General features: G+C 35.9%; 1 protein-coding gene across 2 annotated transcripts in view; it reads left to right on the plus strand.

Annotated features, from left to right (window-relative positions):
• The window catches only part of RNLS (renalase, FAD dependent amine oxidase), a 121,738-nt gene that overhangs the window by 92,675 nt on the left and 8,221 nt on the right, over positions 1–20,842 (plus strand). For both annotated transcript variants that reach the window (XM_070945360.1, XM_070945361.1), the window contains exon 6: positions 16,191–16,366. In XM_070945360.1, the coding sequence (XP_070801461.1) occupies positions 16,191–16,366 (176 nt within the window). The remainder of the gene's footprint in view (positions 1–16,190; positions 16,367–20,842) is intronic.

The raw sequence follows: 20,842 nt of genomic DNA on the forward strand, positions 1-20,842 counted from the left end.
AGAAAGGTCTTAGGCACCTTGCTCTGAAACACCCCAAAATCTATCAGAGTTGCTAAACATGTATACTCGGTACAAACCCACACCACTGCATTACAGAGAAGAATAAAGACAGTTGACAAATAAAATTTAAAAAATGAATAACTAAGGTATAAAGGGGCTGGTCTTTCTGATTTTGTAGACAATGGATAGAGGATTCAATAACTAATTATATAATCATTATGTCCTCCCTAAGTGGAATATAAGGGCAGCTTGTGGGCTATACCAGTGTAATGCCATAATGGAGACCCAGATTCAAATTTATCTCTCCCAATCACAGCAACTCACTTATAATGTAGCCTCCTCTGCCTCACAAAATGATGAAATAAAGTTGAATACAGTGTTATATGAGCTCCCAAAGCAAAGGCAGGATGTACAAATAAACTCCGAATTTGGTTTCTCTGACTTGCTTCATGTACAACATGAATTTATGATAATAATTTCATAATCTCAGTTAAAGTGTCCTGTTGATTCTATTAAGGTTTTCAAAATCTTCCCTAATAGAAACAGTGACTAGCTTTTTAGTAGGCAAACCATGTGCTATTTTTCCCTTAGATAATTGTATTTTCTCCCTAATTTTCTATTCTAGTTTCAGTTCTGTAGCCTATTTAAAGAATGTTTGAAAAAGCAAAGTATTCTCATAATTTTAAATGACTCAGACTGGGCTGCAAAATTAAATATTTTGTTTATTCATTTTCTTATTTGCTAGATTTTCCTTTCCTCCAGGAGAATATGCAAATATACTTAGCATTCCTCCTCTGTCTGAGGTAGGTTGGCTGAGTGAGTGACTGGCCCAAAATCTAAGGTGACCAGACGTCCCGCTTTTGGCGGGACAGTCCCGCAATTTGTCCCGCGTCCCGCGGAATTTCAAAAAAGTCCCGATTTTTCTTGAGCCCCAGCTGATGGCTAGAAGAAAAAAAAACTGTTTAAACTCTTGCCCGGGGCTTCAAAGGGCCGCCCTACAGGCAATCAGTGTAAAGCAGTTTTTTTTTCCCCTAGCTAAGCTTCAGAAACGAAACCGAAACCAGAGTCTTTGGTGCAGCGTGACAAAATGAGGCAGAGAGAGATTTATTTTTATTTTTATTTTTCCTCCCCAAAAAAGGTAGGTGAAAAACTGCAAACAATGGGAAATTTAGGAGGAGAGTTCAAGATTTTAAAACACAAAGGAAAAAAAGCTGTATTTAACTAGGGAATTGTAATAATTGAGATACTATTAATTGTATATTGTGTTGAAAGCAGAAATGGTTAAGTTGTGGTTCGGAGGAATATATGGGAGAAATTATTTGGTTTATTAATATTGGTAAGTATAATTAATTGATTTGTAAGAAATTGGATTGCATGGAAATAATTGGAATATTCATGTTCATATTGATTAATATACAAAAAAGATAGTTTTATAACTAATTGATTTATATTAAAATGTTGAATTTGTATTAAACAACTGTATTACATAATTACATAATTAAACAATGTGAGGATGGATATAAAAATAGATGACAATGGGAAGGGGTATAATATAGAATAGAAGGGAAAAATTGAATTTGATTAAGATTAGAGATGAGGATGAAGGGTAATATTGGTTTTTTTAAAAAATAGATGAGGAATAAATATGGCAAAAAGGAAATATAGAAATTGTAAATTTAATTGAAATGACTAAATGCTGTTTAAATTTGTGAACCAGCCAAATATTCTGTTCAAAGAAAATACATTGTATGTTTGTATGTGTGTTTCTAATTATTGCTATTTATTCATATTTGTTCTCTTTTATTCTTTAAAGTTTAACAATTCATTCTATATCTTAATATCTTTATATTTGCTTGGGGTTGGCTTTCTTCCCTTTCATCTTTTTTATTGTACAGCAATCTTTCTCCTCAAACCTACCACCTCTCTCTTTTCTTTCCTTCTTACTTTCTCTTCCCCCCACCCTCTTTTTCTCCTCCCTACTTCCTCTTTCTTTCTCCTTCTCCTCCTCTCTTCCTCCCTCTCTTACCCTCACTCCTACTCTAATTTCCATTCCTTCATCCCTCTCTATTGCTGTAATCCTTTAATGCATATGGACTACTCAGAGGGCTGAAAAAGTTATTTTTGACTGGTCCTCACACTTTTGACCAGTCCTCGAACTTACGACTGTCCTCACATTTTACATTTTTGCCCTATCTTGTCACCATGTTGAAGAGAAGCAGTTGTGAAATGAGTGACATGGTTGTTAAGAATGCTGCACGGGCATAAATGTGAGGATGGTCATAAGTGTGAGGACCAGTCAAAAGTGTGAGGACCTGTCAGAAATGACTTTTCAGCCCTCTGAGTAGTCCCTATACACATAGCCATGGCCACCCGGTCACATGACCAGGTAGCCACGCCCACCCAGTCACATGGCCTCCAAGCCACGCCCACACAATAAGCCACGCCCACAATGGTGTCCTTCTTACCAATGTTAAAATCTGTTCACCTTACCCTATAGACATAGCCATGGCCACCCGGTCACATGACCAGCTAGCCACGCCCACAATGTCCCTCTTTACCAATGTTAAAATCTGGTCACCTTACCAAAATCACCCACTCTTGAGTTTTTGTAGATGAAAGTAGACTCAAACCTGAGTCTCCTCAGGCCTAGTCCAGCAATTATCCACTATATCACACTTTCACTTGCCTGAGGCTTTATTCAGAAATATTCTAGCTCAGTTCTGTGGAATTAACAAAGGTAAGAAATGCCCTTGACTATAAATTGCTGTTGCAGCAGCAATTGGCACAAATAAGGCCAGAATAAGAACCATATTTGTTTGAAACTCTGCCAATTAAGGGCACATGGGCAGCCATCTGCCAGGAACGGCTGCGCTTCTCCTTCCTGTGTCACCCTGGGCCCTGTAACTGCAACATCTTTTAGTAAATGCAGCTGTTGCCTGGGTCCTATTTGAGAATTCATTGGAACTGCTATTTATCAGAGTCACAGAAGGTCACAATCTGGATCCTGACCTAAATCCTACATCGAATAAAGGGCAACTAAGCATGAGGAAGATAGGACCGAGAGGCTTTCAATTATTACTGTTTCAGAGGGGGATACTTTGTGTGGTAGTCCTCTTTTGTAGAAGACTTTTCTGTTTCCTGGCTGCCATTTCCATTCTCAATTAAAAGCTAATTTTCCAAGATTTCCCTTGGAAAAGGTACAAGTTATTTCATGCTGCTATATTACTAATGCTGCCATCCTTTTTGGATTTACCTTTAAGAACGAGCCATTGGACTCATTGGGGCTTACTTCTATTAAGCATGTGTAATAAAATTGTGTTGTGCAAAAGTTTGCTCTTCTAATCCTGTTTTCAACTCACAGCAGCTAAAAAATCTCTATTCCCTTTATAGCACAAAAATACTAGGCAATTTGTGGGTGGAATTATATAAGGAATGACAGTCTCTTCTGTGTGCATCTCTGTCAAAGTCACTTAGTCTTGATTTTATTTATTTTGAAGATAATTTTTTTTCCTTTCACTGAGGATTTTGATTACCTCCATTGTAGTTCTCTGATAGTACTACAATGCATATTTACACTCTTGAGAAGATACTTTGGCTTCCCATCTATTTTTCTCTGTGTTTAGCAATAAATCATACGTGCTGGGCTTATTTTCATATTAAATATGCATAAAACTGTAATATGGTATGTTATGGTATTTAATTTTATTTCCTTTATTTGACTAGACGTATATGAAATGATCTTTTTTTTACAATAGTTTAATTGAGACAGTTTTTATTTAGACCTTTCTCCTTCATATAATTCTCATTTTAACAGTCAGGAATAGCTCCTCTTCTTTATTTATTGATTTACTTAAAACATCTATATATATCCCAATTTTATCTTTTGCACTTTTTCTTCCCAATATATAACTTTCTGCTATATTCCTAAAGCTTGTAAAATATTATTGAAAGTGAATTTGAATGTATGAATGTTAAGAGAAAGTTATAAAAAAGATGCATTAGAATTTACTGATTTTAGAAATATTTTTAAGGAAAAGTTTAGAATTTTAAAATGGATGTTAAAGAAAAACCCAAGCACCTAGTAAGCCTGATCATTTTAGGTTGCATTTTTTAAATCAATATATCAGAGTCTTTCCTATAACAGTGACAATATCACCATTGTTTCTTTATATCTACATGCTGGATTCAACCAGCTGCTCCTGATGGATTAAAAGAAAGCCAGGCATACGTGACACAGATTTATAAAATGGGGGTTGGGAGAGAGGATAGAAATATCTGTTGGCAGGGATTTCTATAAGAAAACCATCTTACTCCAGGGGAGTGAACTATATAGTTGTTGTAAGACTTAAAGAACTCCTGAAGACAAGCAAGTGCAGATGAATTACTTCGCACAAGGCCTCATTATGACAAAGGGCCTCTCCTTCTCTTTTTTTGTGTATTTTGTTATCCCTTGTTAACTTGGTTGGATTTTGCAATTCTATTCCAAGAAAGGAGTGGGACAATAGTATTTATTAGTAGGAAAATATAAATAATTGCAGTGGTGGGTGTTTCTGTTTAATCTGAGGTTTTCTAAGGTGATTTCTTATTCTCTATCCCATCCAACCCCCACCCAAGGCTATAAAATAGTTGAATAAGAAAAATGGAGATAATTTTTATTATTATGCCTATACCTAACCTCTTCCGAGTAATGGGTATCTCTGAAAACTAGGACGCTCATAATGAAATCTCACTAAATTCTTATTATGCTCATGTCATGTGTATATTTAAAAATAATTATATTAATAATATTAAATTAATAGCAATAATTATTTATAAAAGATTCTTGCTATGCTCATTATCATTGTATAGCCATTATGACTGAGACATGTATGTAGATGTATACACGTCTCTCTTCTTTTCAAAGAACGACATTTCTACCCAATTCCATTGCTTAGAACCTAAAAAAAAGAGGGGGATTCGCCAGAAGAAGGATCAAGTTGTAAGATGAAGACAGAAGGCATCATTCTTCTTTGTCTTGTCTGCACGCTATGCGTAGGCATCCTGACACAATGCCAACTATATCATGCCAACACACAGCAAAGCCAGAAGAAAATAGTACTTCTTAGCTTGCTGGATTCAGTCTCACCTCAAGGAAGGTTTAAAACTAGAAGCTAATCATAAGATGGAGAATCTGAAGATTACAGATTCCCCTAGCTGGGAATTTAGTATGTAGTTACCAAGACAAGAATATTGAAAGGGGACCTCAGAGCACCTCAGTAGAAATAAATGAAAATAGCCAAAATCTCTTCATTCTTGATTTTTTGACATCTAGTATTTCTGTTATTCTGTTCCACCAAGTGTTCAGGTTATTTGAAGTTTTTACTTCTCAGCTGGTTGTAAAATTTTAACCTGGTTCCAAGTGTTTTTTTCATACTTCGTACTATTTATTGATTTAATTATGTTAGATTTTTAAATGATGACAAAAACCACTATTTTGACTTATGTTTGGAGGCCTAACATTAATCTTTTTTTGTTATGCTTCTTGCCTTCCCTTTGGATATAAAAAACAAAAAATGCTTCATCATTGCATTCTTTACAATTAATTAATTAATTAATTAATTAATTAATTAATTAATTAATTAATTAATTGTAAAGAATGCAATCTCTTTATGCTGTGTCACCTGCAAAGTCATGGAATCAATCATTAACCATTCCATTACTCTCCACCTAGAAACAAACAACCTACTCTCTAATAATAAACAATTTGGTTTCAGAAAAAAATTATCCTGTAATCTACAACTTCTACACTGCAAGAACATATGGACTACAAATCTCGATCAGGGCAAAGCAATAGACACAATTTACATAGACTTCTGTAAAGCCTTTGATTCAGTGGTACATGACAAACTACTTCTAAAACTAAAATCCTATGGCATATCCGGACCCCTACATAATTGGATAGGTGCGTTCCTGTCAAACAGACAACAAGTGGTCAAATAGGGAGCACCCTATCAAATCCTGCATCTGTTAATAGCGGTGTCCCCCAAGGCAGCATTCTAGGACCAACACTCTTCATACTATACATAAATGACCTTTGTGATCATATTATAAGCAACTGCGTTCTCTTCGGCAATGATGTAAAAATATTTAACACCACAGACAATGCTGCTACTCTTCAAAAAGACCTTGACTTTGTGTCGGAATGTTCAAACAATTGACAACTCCAAATCTCAACCAACAAATGCTCTGTCTTACACATTGGCAAAAAGAACCAGAACACAAAATACAAGCTGAGTGGACACAACCTTGTAGATGACCCTCACTCTGTCATGGACCTTGGAGTACTCATATCTAATGATCTAAGTGCCAAAGCCCACTGTAACAACATCTCCAAAAAGGCATTAAGAGTTGTAAACCTAATCTTGCATAGCTTCTTCTCAGGTAATATCTCACTACTAACCAGAGCATACAAAACATTTGCTAGACCAGTTCTTGAATACAGCTCATTTCTCTGGAACCCACACTACATATCGGACATTAATACAATTGAATGTGTCAAAAAATATTTCACAAGAAGAGTCCTCCACTTCTCTGCTCGCAACAAAATACTTTATGCCACCAGACTTGAAATTCTGGGCTTAGAAAACTTAGAACTATGCCGCCTTCGGTATGACCTAAGCGTAGCTCATAAAATTATCTGCTACAATGTCCTACCTGTCAATGACAGTTTCAACCACAACGATACATGAGCACACAATAGATACAAACTTAAAGTGAACCACTCCAAACTTGATTGCAGAAAATATGATTTCAGTAACAGAGTGGTCAATGCCTGAAATGCACTACCTGACTCTAGTTTCATCCCAAAACCCCCAAAATTTAAACTTAAGAATGTCTACTGTTGACCTCACTCCATTCCTAAGAGGTCTGTAAGGGACGTGCATTAGAGCACCAGCGTGTCTATCGTCCCTGTCTTAATGTTTCCTCTATTTGTATCTATTTTATGTATCCAATCCATGTTTATACTTATTACCTAATATGTTCTTAACAAATAAATAAAATAAAATAAATAAAAAACTATTCAGTGAAACATTTCATGCGTACATGAACAACGTGGATCACACAAAGGTAATGAAGAGCAAATGGAGCTAAATAACCTATGTTACTGTTTTAAAAATGGTCAAATCCCAGCCCTTTAGTGGAGATGACCTTGCATATTTCAATGTGTTGTTTGAATCTTGCTGTTCAATGCTATGCCCTTTTAAAGGTACAGATGCTTACATAAGTCAATACCAAACTTTATTAATTATTGAAAACCTAGCTTTGCCAATGAAAAAACTTTTCCCGCCACAAGTATAAAGTACTCAAGAATTCATCTCCTGGAAAGCACCTGTACTTTGGGTACATTGGTGTCTTCTAATTTTTTATTTTTTATTTTGCATGAATGTTAAATAGTTTATATACTTTTAAATAGGTTCTGTGGGATGAAGAGAATTTTCCAGCATGAATTCTTAATCTACCCAATACACTGGACACTACAGAACTATGTTTCATTTTTCTATTAATGGGCCTGCTAATATTTGGTATTATTCAAATTCAGCATGTTATTCCTCCTTTTGAGGTATGATTATATTTGGAATCATATGGTTATGAATAAATTGTACATAAAGTTTCTCTTGACAGGTCATGTCATCTATTCATTCAAGCCCTCATCTCTACTTTATAATTCATTTCCTCTTCCTCACAATGTTACAACGAAATGATTCACAAAGAATTGAAAAACAGAATAAATTATTCCAGTGCTCTCTTCAGTGAGTCCCTGTAATAATGTGGTCTGTACATTATAGTAATTCCATGGAGAACAGAAGAGGGTCAGCCAGTCCCTCTTTGGAATTGAATTTTTAATAATAATAAAAAAAATTAAGAGTGGTTTATCCGTTTGGAAAGTACCACTAACGTCAGTACTGACATTTCAGAGGAAATTCCAAGTTTATTTTTAGAGTCAAAGGAGTTTATACAGAGCCTGTAGTACAGTGGACTAAAGCACTGTTATTAACATCTGCTGCTTGCAATTACTGCAAATTCAAATCTCACCAGACTCAAGGTTGACTCAGCCTTCCATCCTTTCAAAGGTAGATGAAATGAGGACCCAGATTGTGGGGGCAGTAAGATGACTTTGTATAAATATACAAAAGTATGAAGGCTATTGCTTAATGCATTGTAAGCCACCCTGAGTCTCCGGAGAAGGGCAGCATATAAATTAAAGCAAAAAAATATATATATTCATTGTTAATTGCTAGATACATATTAAATTTAAGATTATTTTTCACTATGGAAAGATTCTTCCTCTCCCTTAATTCCTTGCACAAAGTGAAAGCAGTTGTCTTTTTTACACTACCAACCCATTGGAAAGTTGAGGCACTTTCTACCTTTGAAGATAGAAAGAATGCAAAGATAAATTTGCAGGTAGACAAAGTGCATGTTTTCAAAAACAAGCAGGTCAATCAATCTCCCTTCCATCCATCCATCCCATCTTTTTTTCTAGAAACTTTAGATGTCTTAAATTGACTTCTTTTACTCTATCTGATAGAACTCTGGTGGACCTGAAAGAGAATGACTAGCTCATTTTTTCCTTGTGAGTTTCTATGGGGAATTTGAGTTTCCCTAATTTTAGTCCAAAACCCTTCTTGTTAAGTAAACTCACCAATCCATCTCTCCATAAAGTAGGAAACTCAGAGACATAGAGCCTCTTGTCTTGATAATGGGGTTGCCTATGAAAGACATGCAGCCAGGATCTAACAGAATTTACATTCTTACATTATGGTCATTACTTTTTTACATTTTAGAATTAAATTGAATCAGATCTTTGAATTATACATTTAAAGATTTGATTCAGTTGTCGACCAATGAATCAAATTTTTATTTAGGTCATAGGCCAGCACAAGGTAGGGAGTACAATCAATTAAAAACATAGAAGATATATCAGAGGCTAAAATACATATGAAAAGCTAGAATATTTGTGTGTGTGTGTGTGTGAGAGAGAGAGAGAGAGAGAGATTGATGGACAAATGGACAGTAGATAATATACACAAAAAACAAGTCATACAGTCCAAAAACACTTATCTAGCCATTATCCAGATTGCCTTCATTAACAGGTTTATTTTCCTAGTTTGAAGAGATAGTAGACAATACAAGATTATGACAAATAAAGGAAAACTTTATCTAGAACCCTTTAAAATTTCGTAAATGAAACATCCTCTGGGGTTTTTTTTAATAGCATTAAACAGAAATGCATTTTAAAATCTCTGAGATTAAAGTGGAAAAGAGCATTTTCTAGCAAATGCTCAAGATTAATATAGAGATAGATTTGGATTTAGATACCTCAGCATGGTGCACATACTTAAATTTTTTCATAAAATGATCTATGTGGTTTTATATCTTGAAATAAGGATGTACTCATTGTGATAAATATTTGTGATGTAAATCAGTAAAAGCCAACATCTGTGCTTTTTAACGTATTTTGTCCAAGAATTTAATGTATTTTTGTCCAATAATACTAGATTTCCATCTTAACAGAAACAGAATATAGAACAGTTATTTATCATTTTGGAAGTCTGCTTATTATTTGCATTGGTTATGTTAAACATTATTTTTCAGGGACAGTGTTGAAATTATTATAAGTGTATTAACAGCAGCTCATATAACTCTATAAATCCAAAGAAAATTAAGTGAAAAGATTATAGTAATAGAATAAGAATGGTTTATTCTGTTAAACTTGCAAGTGTGGGGTTCAAGAAGGAAAAAAAATTTCACAATAAGCTTACAAAAACTATTCTTTCATGTTGGAATAACTAAGCTCGCTTCTGTACTTTATTATGTGCCATTTTTGATGAGTCTTGCAGAAGCATGACTATGTATTATGTGTACCTCTTTCCTTTGTTTTTGCTACCTCAATAAACATAAATTCCACATTTATAATTGCAGGAGCTGTTAATATCCATGTCACTCTCTTTCTAAAACAAAGCTTTCGCTTAAAAAACAGTCTCAGCGTTGTTTTCACTTTCATCATTTCCACCTCATCCGAAGGGCCTGTGGTGCCTAAGTCATGTGGTGCACGATATTGAGAGAAACAATTAAGCAAAACAAAGAAACAACAACAAATAAAATCTTTCTTTTTTAATGACTCTTACAATCTGTTCAGACAATTTGAATGTACTGAAATTAGCCTTGTCAGCTTAACCAGGAATAGACTTCCAGAAGAAATTCCTTGAAATCAGAAACCGTATTTAATGTCTCACAAAGGGCAGTACTGATTGCAAGTTGCTCACCCTTTTAAGACATCTAAGCCCATGTGTTTAATTGGGTTGGGTTTTGTTTTTTGTTTTTGTTTTGTTTTGTTTTTGTAGACATTTTATTTCATTCATTTTTGTTGTTTTTTTTTTAAAAAATGATAAGAGAAAACTTACGGACAAATGCTATATGATATCTTGCTGGGTGGATAATAACAGCCAATAGAAACCTCTACGGCTTGATTACGTAGATATCCTGAAGAAACAGTATTATCACTACACCTGAGTATCATACCTTTTCAGTACGAAAACCTCTTTTACAGCTTTCATAAACACCTTTAACCTTCTTTCAGAAGAATTAGGATAGCTAGTTTGGCTGAAGGTCTTAAAACTGATCTTCTCAGGAGCCTTCTTTATATCATTTCAATAGGACCTGTGTAGCACTTTGATTTCAAATGTAGAAAAGCCACTTTCAAGCAGGTAAGGGATCTTTCACAGCAATTCTCAACTCCTTAAATCACTTTTGCCACTATCGTGATCCATCATAACCATCTCGATTCTCTTAGCTTTATCATGACACTGGCTGCTAAACTGAATAGTTGCCAAGCTAAAACATGAATCTTGACAGGATTAGGTCTAGAATTTCTAGTGCAATATTTTTCAACAGGACATTCTTTGACTTTGGATGTAGTTTTCCCATACAGGTGGTGCTTTGTATCAATCATCTACAAATAAAAGCTCTTTCCTATACCTTTTTCCTGCAAATAATATCTGATTTCAGGGGACTCATTAGCTGCTGCTGTCTAAGCCATCATAGACTTTGCAAATGAGGTTGAAGGAATTTTAGATAAAAGAATAGTCATTATGGTTTTATTTTTTAATCCCTTTGCTGGCAATAAATAAGCAGAGGACCCTTGACAACAGAAATTTCTCTATAACAAAGAGGAATTCCTTTTTATTGTTACTCTCTTTTATGCACAGTTGCTGTATCTATTTTTCTGATTTGAATGGACTTTTTCTATTAGCTACTTTTCCATTTGGAACAAGTCATCCTTCTAGAGAAGGCAGTGATTCTTAAGCATCATAAGCACTTAATGTCTGAGAAATAATCCTCTCTGGTTCTTGAGGTTTGTTTCCTTCATTATGTCTTGTGGATATACGCAATCAAACTGAGACTATACCAAATCTTTCAGCCCATTTACAATTTGACTCCAAAATAAGAACGACAAGCATGTTTGACATTTCTTCCTCATGAATGAGCTGTATGCCCACAATCTGATGAGACCCATGTTAAGTTAAGTGTAGAAAAAATACCAAATATACAAAGCACAAGAAGATGTAATTCTGTTGCATCACTTTTATTTTTGGCCCGTTTCCATGTTTCTCCGCATTACTGGTCTAAGAATTCAGCTGTGATATTTGTCTAAAAAAAAATAATGTGATTGTATTCAAAAGCTGATCTTGCTCGATATGTTTTGAACATTAGGTTCCAACCCATCATTTTAAGAACAAACTTGCTCCAATAATTTCACTGATAACTTTGAAACAGTTTAGATTTCAGCCTAAATCATAGAAAGCGTTCTGCTGCCATCCATCCCCCCCCAAAAAAAAATACCCCACAATTTTTTAATTGTAATTCCTTTTTGCTGAGTGAGCACAGCATCCTTCCTTTATTTTACTGAAAACATTCCGCTCTTCACCCTGGTTCAGTGTTCTTGGGCAACTCAACCCTCATCATATACCTTTGGGGGACACAGAAAAAAATACAGTAGTGGCCAAAATTGTGGGAACCTTTTGGGAAAACTGTATTTTATAAAACTAGCTAAGAACACCACTTTTTTTTTTACTAGTACCATAAAATTATATATCAATGGAACGATAATTTAATCAAGAATGTAATGCAATAACTTTTATGAAGCATTTGCTATTAGAATAGCAGTTACAGTATAAAGAAGAAAAATTAAAAACCAAAATATACAAAAATTATCACCATAGAAAAAACAAGATATTCAAAAATTATCACCATGTCAGTTAATACTTAGTTGGGTAACCTTTAGTGTGAATTACGGCCTTACAACGTCTTCCCCTGGAGTGAACCAAGTCTTTTAGTCCTGCAGCTGTTATAATGTGAAATCAAGATTGAACGATTGCTTCTATTAACTGGGTTTTATTGCTGGGTCGCTTCTGACTAACAAGTTTCTTTAGTCGGCTCCATAGATTTTCAATTGGGTTAAAGTCTGGGCTATTCCCAGGCCATTCCAGCAGTGGAATATGATTATCTTGAAACTCCCAAAAAAAGTGGTGTTATTAGCCATCAAACTTCAAAAATACACTTTTCCGAAAAGGTTTCCACAATTTTGGCCACTACTGTATATTGGAATGTAAATTCCAGGCACAACACATAAAGTTAAGTCCAAAGGTGCTTCAGGTGACCTGCAGAAAACTAGGCTGTGATATAGTCAGCAGCAGACATTAAAAAGCAAATATATTTGCTGGACTTAAGCAAATATATTTCCTTAGCCTTAGAAGAAAGATAAGAATCTAGTCCTCTCATCCTAGTTCATGGGTGGGAACTCATGGGCTGTAACCACAACTAGTGCCTATTTCCATTGCCTATTGTAGGTAGATTAAAGGTAACGTAATTATTTCTCAGTCCAATAGTGCGCCACTTCATCTTGCTAAATTATTAATTAGTACAGTACAGGTAGTTCTAGAATTACAACCACAATTGAGCCCAAAATTTCTGTTGCTGAGAAAAAATTTGTTAAGTGTGTTTTGTCCCAGTTCACGATCTTCCTTGCCACATTTGTTAAGTGAATCGCTTTAGTTGTTACATTAGTAACACAGTTGTTAAGTGAATCTGGTTTCCCATTGAGTTTATTTGTCAGAAAAGGTGATCACGTGACCATGCAACTGTCATAAATATGAGTCACTTGCCAAGCATTTGAATTGTGATCACGTGGCCATGGGGATGCTGCAACAGTCATAAGTGCGAAAAATGGTCATACGTCACTTCAGTGCCGTTGTAACTTTGTTCACTAAACAAACTTGTAAGCTGAGAACTACCTGTACTATGTTCCTGTAGTATAAAAGCATATGTGTGGAAACACATGTGCTATGTCTACATTCCAATATTTAGCATTGGCAGGGCAGAGCAGAGAAGGCAGAGTAGAGGACCCACAACAAAATCAAAAAAGTTGTCAGGGCATGCCAACATTTTGTTTTTCATTATTTGTGCACGGTAGATTAGGTTGGAAGGTTTTCTGTGTCGTCGTTACTACTCAGGACTGTGTTAAAGGTACCAATGCATTTAGGTGGGTTTTTTACCTCATCATAATATTAAATTGTATAATGGCACCATCAGAAAGGGATCAGAAGTAAACAAAAAGAGGTGGGGATCAACTTTGGGGAGACAGATTATCTGAGTAGTAGATAATACTGCTGTTTTGGTCTAGTTTGATCAGGAGCCAGGTGAAGTTACAAAAGGAAGAAAATTCTTCCTTTTGAAGCAGTAGATGGTATATTGTCACATGATCTATTTATATTTGTAAAATATACTCCCCTTCTATGTGTATTTTAATTTGGTCTTTGACCGCAATAAAAGCTTACTTACTACTTCCCTGTGAACATTGATGGTTCTTTACTGTGTGATTCAGGTCTCTTGAAATAACTTATGTCCTGCAAGACCACTGCAGGCTTTGAAATGTTTAGAAGGTTTGGTTTGGTGTGGTTTGGTCAGGCCTTCCTTGGGGAGGACAAGCTAGGTTAACCAGTTGTACAGGAGGGAAAGTTCCTATACTTTTTGTAGCTGCATTAAAGAAGGGATTTTTGCAGCTACAACTAATCGTGCCACACTGTTGCTTGAGTGAAAAAAAAGTAATGCTTGCCAAATGTACACTTTACCAAATCATCAACCACTGTCCGCTGGATTTGTGTACATTAAAGATTTATTGCGGGGCACTTCTAGGTATTCTGAAATTCCGATGAAAGCAGGTGAGGAATTAAATGTTCTCAAAAAAGAAAAAGAAATTACATTTATTTTGCAACAGACCCATTGGCTCTCGGGGGAATTTCAATAAGACTTATATACCACTTTACGGTGCTTTTACAGCCCTCTAAGCGGTTCACAGAGTCAGCATATTGCCCCCCAACAATCTGGATCCTTATTTTACCGACCTCAGAAGAATGGAAGGCTGAGTCAACCTTGAGCCTGGTGAGACTTGAACTGCTGGCTGCCGGCAGTCAGCAGAAATAGCCTGCGGTACTGCATTCTAACTACTGTGCCACCGCAGCTCACAGAATGTTCCACCATTTGTAATTTAATTTACAGACTTTTTTTGTCATTCATTCATTCATAAACAAACAAACAAACAGTTAAATCTACAGTCAGACCAGATTCAAAGTAGACAAACTAATAGAGCTCCCACTGTGAATAATCTGTATTAGGATCAGAATAGGGTGAGCATGGCCCTCCTGATCGTCCATGACCTCTCGGCTGCCTTCAACACCATCAATCATTATCCTTCTGGACTGCCACTGAGGAGTGGGAGAGGTGATACAGGTAGTGCTTGACTTTCAACCCCAATTAAGCCCAAAATTTTTGTTGCTAAGCAAAGCAATTGTTAAGCCGTGGTGGCGCAGTGGTTAGAAATGCAGTACTGCAAGCTAACTCACTGCTCACTCCAGAAGTTCGATTCTGAACGGCTGAAGGTTGACTCAGCCTTCCATCCTTCCGAGGTCAGTAAAATGAGGACCCAGATTGCTGGGGAGCAATATGCTGACTCTGTGAACCGCTTAGAGAGGGCTGCCAAGCACTGTGAAGTGATATATAAGCTATTGCTAAGTGGGTTTTGCCCCATTTTGCAACCTTTTTTGCCACAGTTGCTAATCACTGTGCTTGTTAAATGAATCATGTGGTCATTAAGCAACTCTGGCTTCTCCCATTGACTTTGCTTATGAGAAGCCAGCCGGATGGTTACAAATGGTAATCACATGATCCCGGGACAGTGCAATGGTCTGGGGTTATGTGATTGAATGTCTAAATTCTGATCGCATGGCCATGGGGATGCTGCAATGGTTGTAAGTCGAGGACTACCTATACAGTGGTTCTCCTTCCTCTGTTTTTAGTAATTTTGAAGGGGTGGGTAGTTGGGTTTGAGATTCTCTACCTCATGGTTGTATTCCGTCACCCTATTTAATGTGGAAGCTACTTCGAAAGGTCACCCATCCTTTTCCAGGAGTCAACACTGACTCAAAGCAACCCAAAATATATTACAATGTTGTCGTTTATTATTTTGATTTCTTTTTCCTACTGCATTGGTGTTTAGGCAACTTTTTCCTATTGTATTGGAGTTTAGGCAACTTAGAATCCTCTATAATAAAAGAACATATATGGTATCCCCTGACTTACACAGTTGGAACCAGAATTTTGATCACTAAACAACACAGTTGTTAAGCAAATCATGTGGTTATTAAATGAATCACGCTGTCCATAAAATAAATCTGTCCTCCCCAATTGGCTTTGTTTGTTTGAAGCCAGCTGAGAAGGTTGCAATTTATGATCACGTGACTGCTGGATGCTCCAATTATCATAAATGTGAGCCAGTTGCCAAGAGCCGGAATTACAATCATGTAATTACAGAGGTTGTGTAAAAATCATAATTTGGAGGACAGGTCATAAGTCACATTTTCTAAGGCTGTTGTAATAACTAAGAACCATCATTAAATGAGCGGTTGTAAATTTAGGACCTGTAAGTCTAACCAAAGCTCACAAGCAGCAGCAGTAATTTTTTTCTTCTTTATCATCATTTCATAGATGGACAGATATCCTTAATTAAATCTTCTAATTTTGAGCATAAGAGATCCATAAAGGGAATGTCGTTGGTGCCATTTGTAGACATCTTCCTGCTTTGTCTCTTACAGAATCACCTGATACTCCTCCATCTGTTGTTGTTCATACCACTGTATCTTTTGGAACTGAATATATGGAATGGGACAAAGAAAAGGTCCAGCAGTTGATTATAAATGAATTGAAAGCCATAATGCCACATTTGCCTGAACCTGCAAGTATCAAATGCCAGAAATGGAGATATTCTCAGGTAATTCCTAATAACAGTTTACAATAGTGAATTTTGGTCAGACATTGGTCTAGATAATCTCCACTGAACCTTCCAATGATTCTAAAATGTAGAAGTCAGTTACCAGCCAATTATACTTTATTCAAAGCAGGCAAATTTAATTTCTGCTGAAGAATTACACTGCTTTTTGCACATCTTAGTAACTATTGACAATAATGTATTAAATGCTTTGGACGGTTGGTTAAAGGCAAATTGCGTCAGAGCAATCTGGGAATTTGTATTGTGTCTTCATTAGTGTCTTGATAAAACAAAGGTGACTAACTATAAGCACAAAACTCCTACATTGTATAAAAGAGGGTCTCACAGGAACTATAGCATACTTAATTTACTTACACAATTGTGTCTTTATTATGTAATGTGTAGTTCCCAGAAGGCCGATGGCTAAAAAGATGGAATATAAATTGAAATATTAAATAATAATGTATTCAGAGAGTAACATATATCTGATATAATGGAATCAAAACAAGCCCAAGAGCAAATGTTGTTACTGTGCATTGGACTTAAGTAGCTGGCATTGCCATAGGTGCAGCAAGATATAAGCAAAGTTTCAACAGAAAGTTTTTTAGCAAATGTTGTCAAGAACAAAACCGGGTGACATAAAAGAAATGAGAACTTTCCAGTGTAAAGAAAAAGGCTTTATTTTAAGATAGTTTTGAGCAATCAGTATTAATAAACATTATCTAACAGTATACTAAAATAAGAAGTATTAAATCATAGTCTAAAATCAAACTCTAAACAGCAAGTAAAAATAGCAATAACAATAAAAGATTATCTTTAAACCTTGGGAACAAAAACACCTAGAAGATAACAGTGTTAGCTGAAATAAAAAATAAAAAGAGTCTGGCAAAATCAAATCACTGCTTGTTCTCATATCAGCTAGTCTATTTCCAACAAAGGCTATCAAGATGTATGTGGGTAGAAATCAACCAATAGGTGAGGACAATTCTAGTCTTCTGTTGGGCTTGTGCTATTAGAATAGAATAACAGAGTTGAAAGGAATCTTGGAGGTCTTGTATTCCAACCCCCTGCTCAGGCAGGAAACCCTATACTATTTTGGGCAAATGGTTGTCCAATCTCTTCTTTAAAACTTCCAATGTTGAAGTATTTACAACTTCTGGAGGCAAGTTGTTTCACTGATTAATTGTTCTAACTGTCAGAAAATTTCTTCTTAGTTCTAAATTGCTTCTCTCCTTGATTAGTTTCCATGCATTGCTTCTTGTCCTACCTTCAGGTGCTTTGGAGAATAGCTTGACCCCCTCTTCTTTGTGGCAGCCCCTGAGATATTGGAAAACTGCTATCATGTCATCTCTAGTTCTTCTTTTCATTAAACAAGACATACCCAATTCCAACAACCATTCTTTATATGTTTTAGCCTCCAGTCCTCTAATCATCTTTGTAATTTTTTTTTATAATAATCTTTGTATTATATTGAAGCACATGGCCTCTGGCCCTGCAGTTACTATATACCCATCATTACAAGTTATCATTGTTGGTTTTGTCTTCATTAATTTGTACAATACCCTTTTAAAAGAATCCCACTTGATTATCATTGCCTCATCCTTTGGAAGCAACTTCAGCTCTACCACAATATTACTTGTATTCTCTCCATGACCAAAATAGTGTTTTCTGATTGAGACTAGATTTCTACAATGTGATGTGTGGGGACCTGTCTTGGTAGAGTTCTCAGAGATGAGACAAAAGAATAAAACTTATTAGCGGAATAGACAGAGAACTTGTGAAGTCCATTCTGACTGATGCCTAGTTAAAGTCCATTTTAAAGCCCTTGGCCTTTGTTCCATGATACATAATAGGTTGTTTTCTCTCTATAATGCCTGTTTGCACTTGTTCCTTGTAGACCAGGCATCCCTTGGAGATTACCTGGGATAGGATACTGGTTTGTTGTGACCCTGAAGCTTGGAATATCCTTCCTAAACAAAGTATATTAATTTTCAGAGTTGTGCACACAAAAAGAGCTCTTGTGCATGAATACTCTTGAGCAGAGAAGGGAGATTGCTTTTGTGTGGGTGCTCTTTTACTTGTTAAGCTGTTAGCAGCTTAACAATCTAGCAGTTAGCAAAACAAATGAGGAAAAAAGCAGTTAAAAAAATACCAGATAGAAAGTGAAGAAAATATCCTCTTTAGACTTTTTTTGGATTTGTTTAGTTTTGCTTTGTCTCTTCTGGATCAAAGACTCCTTGCAACTGAATTACAGATGTCAGGCTTACCACTCTAGTTTCTTCCTCCTGTCTCTGTCCTAAAAACTGGAAATCATAAAGACTTGTTCTTTAAAGAGAGACAATTCTGAATAACAGCCATGATTTAAAGTTCATACTGTTATTTTGTGATTTTTTTTAAAAAAAGCCTCACAAGATAATAAACCACTTGCCCTCTTGGTGTAACCCAGGGTTTTTCCCCACCTAACCCCAAGAGGAATATACCCTGACAATTTCTTTTATCACCACATCAGTAGCTTCATCTTGTCCCAGCCCAGGAGGCAGGAGACTTAAGTCATACTTAATAGTGTAGGTAATTAAATATGAATTCTCTGTCTTTTTCAGACACTGTCTTAAGAGGGTAAAACCTGTTGCTTTGTCTTCCCGTTACCTCAGAGGCAAGTCAAATAACTGCAGTGTCTTGAAATAAGAGTAATATCATATTCTACCAACCCAAGGATAAGTGCACAACCAGGTGGGGAAAAGCCTTTAGTATTGTAGCTAAATACCTACTGAGTCTGAATTTAGTGTTACTACAGCAAGTAAAGCAAATTTCCTTAAAATGAGCAGGTGAACTATTTGGTGGTACAGGTAGTCCTTGACTTACAACTTAAAATTGGGACCCGAAGTTCCATTGCTAAGCAATAGAGTTGTTGAGTCATGCCCAAATCTTTTTGCCATGGTCATTAAGTGAGTCTTAGAATCATTAAATAAATCTGGTTTCCCCCAATGATTTTCCTTGTCAGACCCCCCCTGAGGTCACAAAGGGTGATCACTTCACCCTGGGATGCTGCAACCATCCTAAATACACGTCAGTTGCCAACAACCAAATTTTGATCACATGACCATGGGGATGCTACAGTGATCATTAAGTGTGTAGACTAATTGTAAATCACTTTTTTCAGAGCTGTCATGTTTTTGAATAGTTGAGGTCTACCTGTAATTAGTATTTTGTTCTGGAAAAGAGTACAGTTTCAAAAACAAATAGAATGATCATCTCTAGAAATAAAATACGAATTTACAAACATAAAAAGGGTGTACTCATCAGAAATTTGAAATTGCTGACCACTTAGCAAAGCTATATAACTTGTCCTTCAAATTGGCCTCAATGAAATAGGATTGGAAAGAAGCTATTTGAACAAATAGGGACCAAGAGGAGACTTGAGAAATGATAGAGTGGTCAGCTTAAAGTCTTTTGGAAAAGGTCATCAAAGAAAAAATAACTAAGCATATAGAGGAATAAGCTTTGCTGAAGGAAAATCAGTATGAATTCTACAAAAATAAATCCCGCCTCCGCCTGAAGATGTTTGAATATCAGCAGGCATCTAGGATGGATGTGACAGTCTCAATACTGTGTGTTTGGATTTTCAAAAATTCCCTGACAAAGTTCCTGCCAAAAGTTATTGACTAAATTTAAAAGCCATGATCTAAGAAGACTTTTTCTTCAATGGATCACTGACTGGTTAAAAACAGAATGGGCATTTTTGTCAGGGGAAGAAAGAATGAAATGGGAGTCCCTGAAGGATCTGTTCATAAATTTTCTTGAATTCAGGACATGCAGTAAACTGGCTAAGATGTCAATGATACCATATATTTAAGAGAAGAGAAAACTAATAGTATCTATCAAGAGCTTTGGAAGGATCTCTTTAAACTGGATGAGCAATCAACTAGGTGGGAAATGCAATTCAATTTTAATAAGTGTGACCCTAATTTCACAGCCAGTTTCGGATAGTGGTTAAGGCATCAGACTAGTCACTGGGAGACTATGAAGTCTAGTCCTGCCTTGAGTACAAAGCCAGCTGACTGATCTTAGGCCAATCACTTTCTCTTAGCCCTAGGAAAGGAGCAATGGCAAACCACTTCTGAAAAATCTTGTCAAGAACAGTGCAAAGGCTAACCCAGCAGTTGCTAGGATTCAAAAAATGACTTGAAGGAACCCTCCTAACTTCACAAATACTTTGAAAAATGTGTTACTATATATAACTAACCAGGAAGAAAACCCTGGTAACCTAGTGGATAGTTCAATTGATATTTTATTTATTTGTTTATTTATTTTTTTTGTTTGGCTGCCCCAATCTAGACAACTCTGAACAGCTTTACAAAATTGTAACAGCAATAAATATAAAATGACTCTAGCAATACAAATTATGACTGTTCTGGAAGCAAAAAAGAAAACTTCCAAATTCCCTACAATTATGAGAGCTCTTCCATATATCTAACCGAA

This window comes from Pituophis catenifer, unplaced genomic scaffold (genome assembly GCF_029215685.1).
Source record: "Pituophis catenifer annectens isolate HBS135680 unplaced genomic scaffold, rPitCat1.0.hap2 SCAF_6, whole genome shotgun sequence".
In the NCBI taxonomy this organism is placed as follows: Eukaryota; Metazoa; Chordata; class Lepidosauria; order Squamata; family Colubridae; genus Pituophis; species Pituophis catenifer.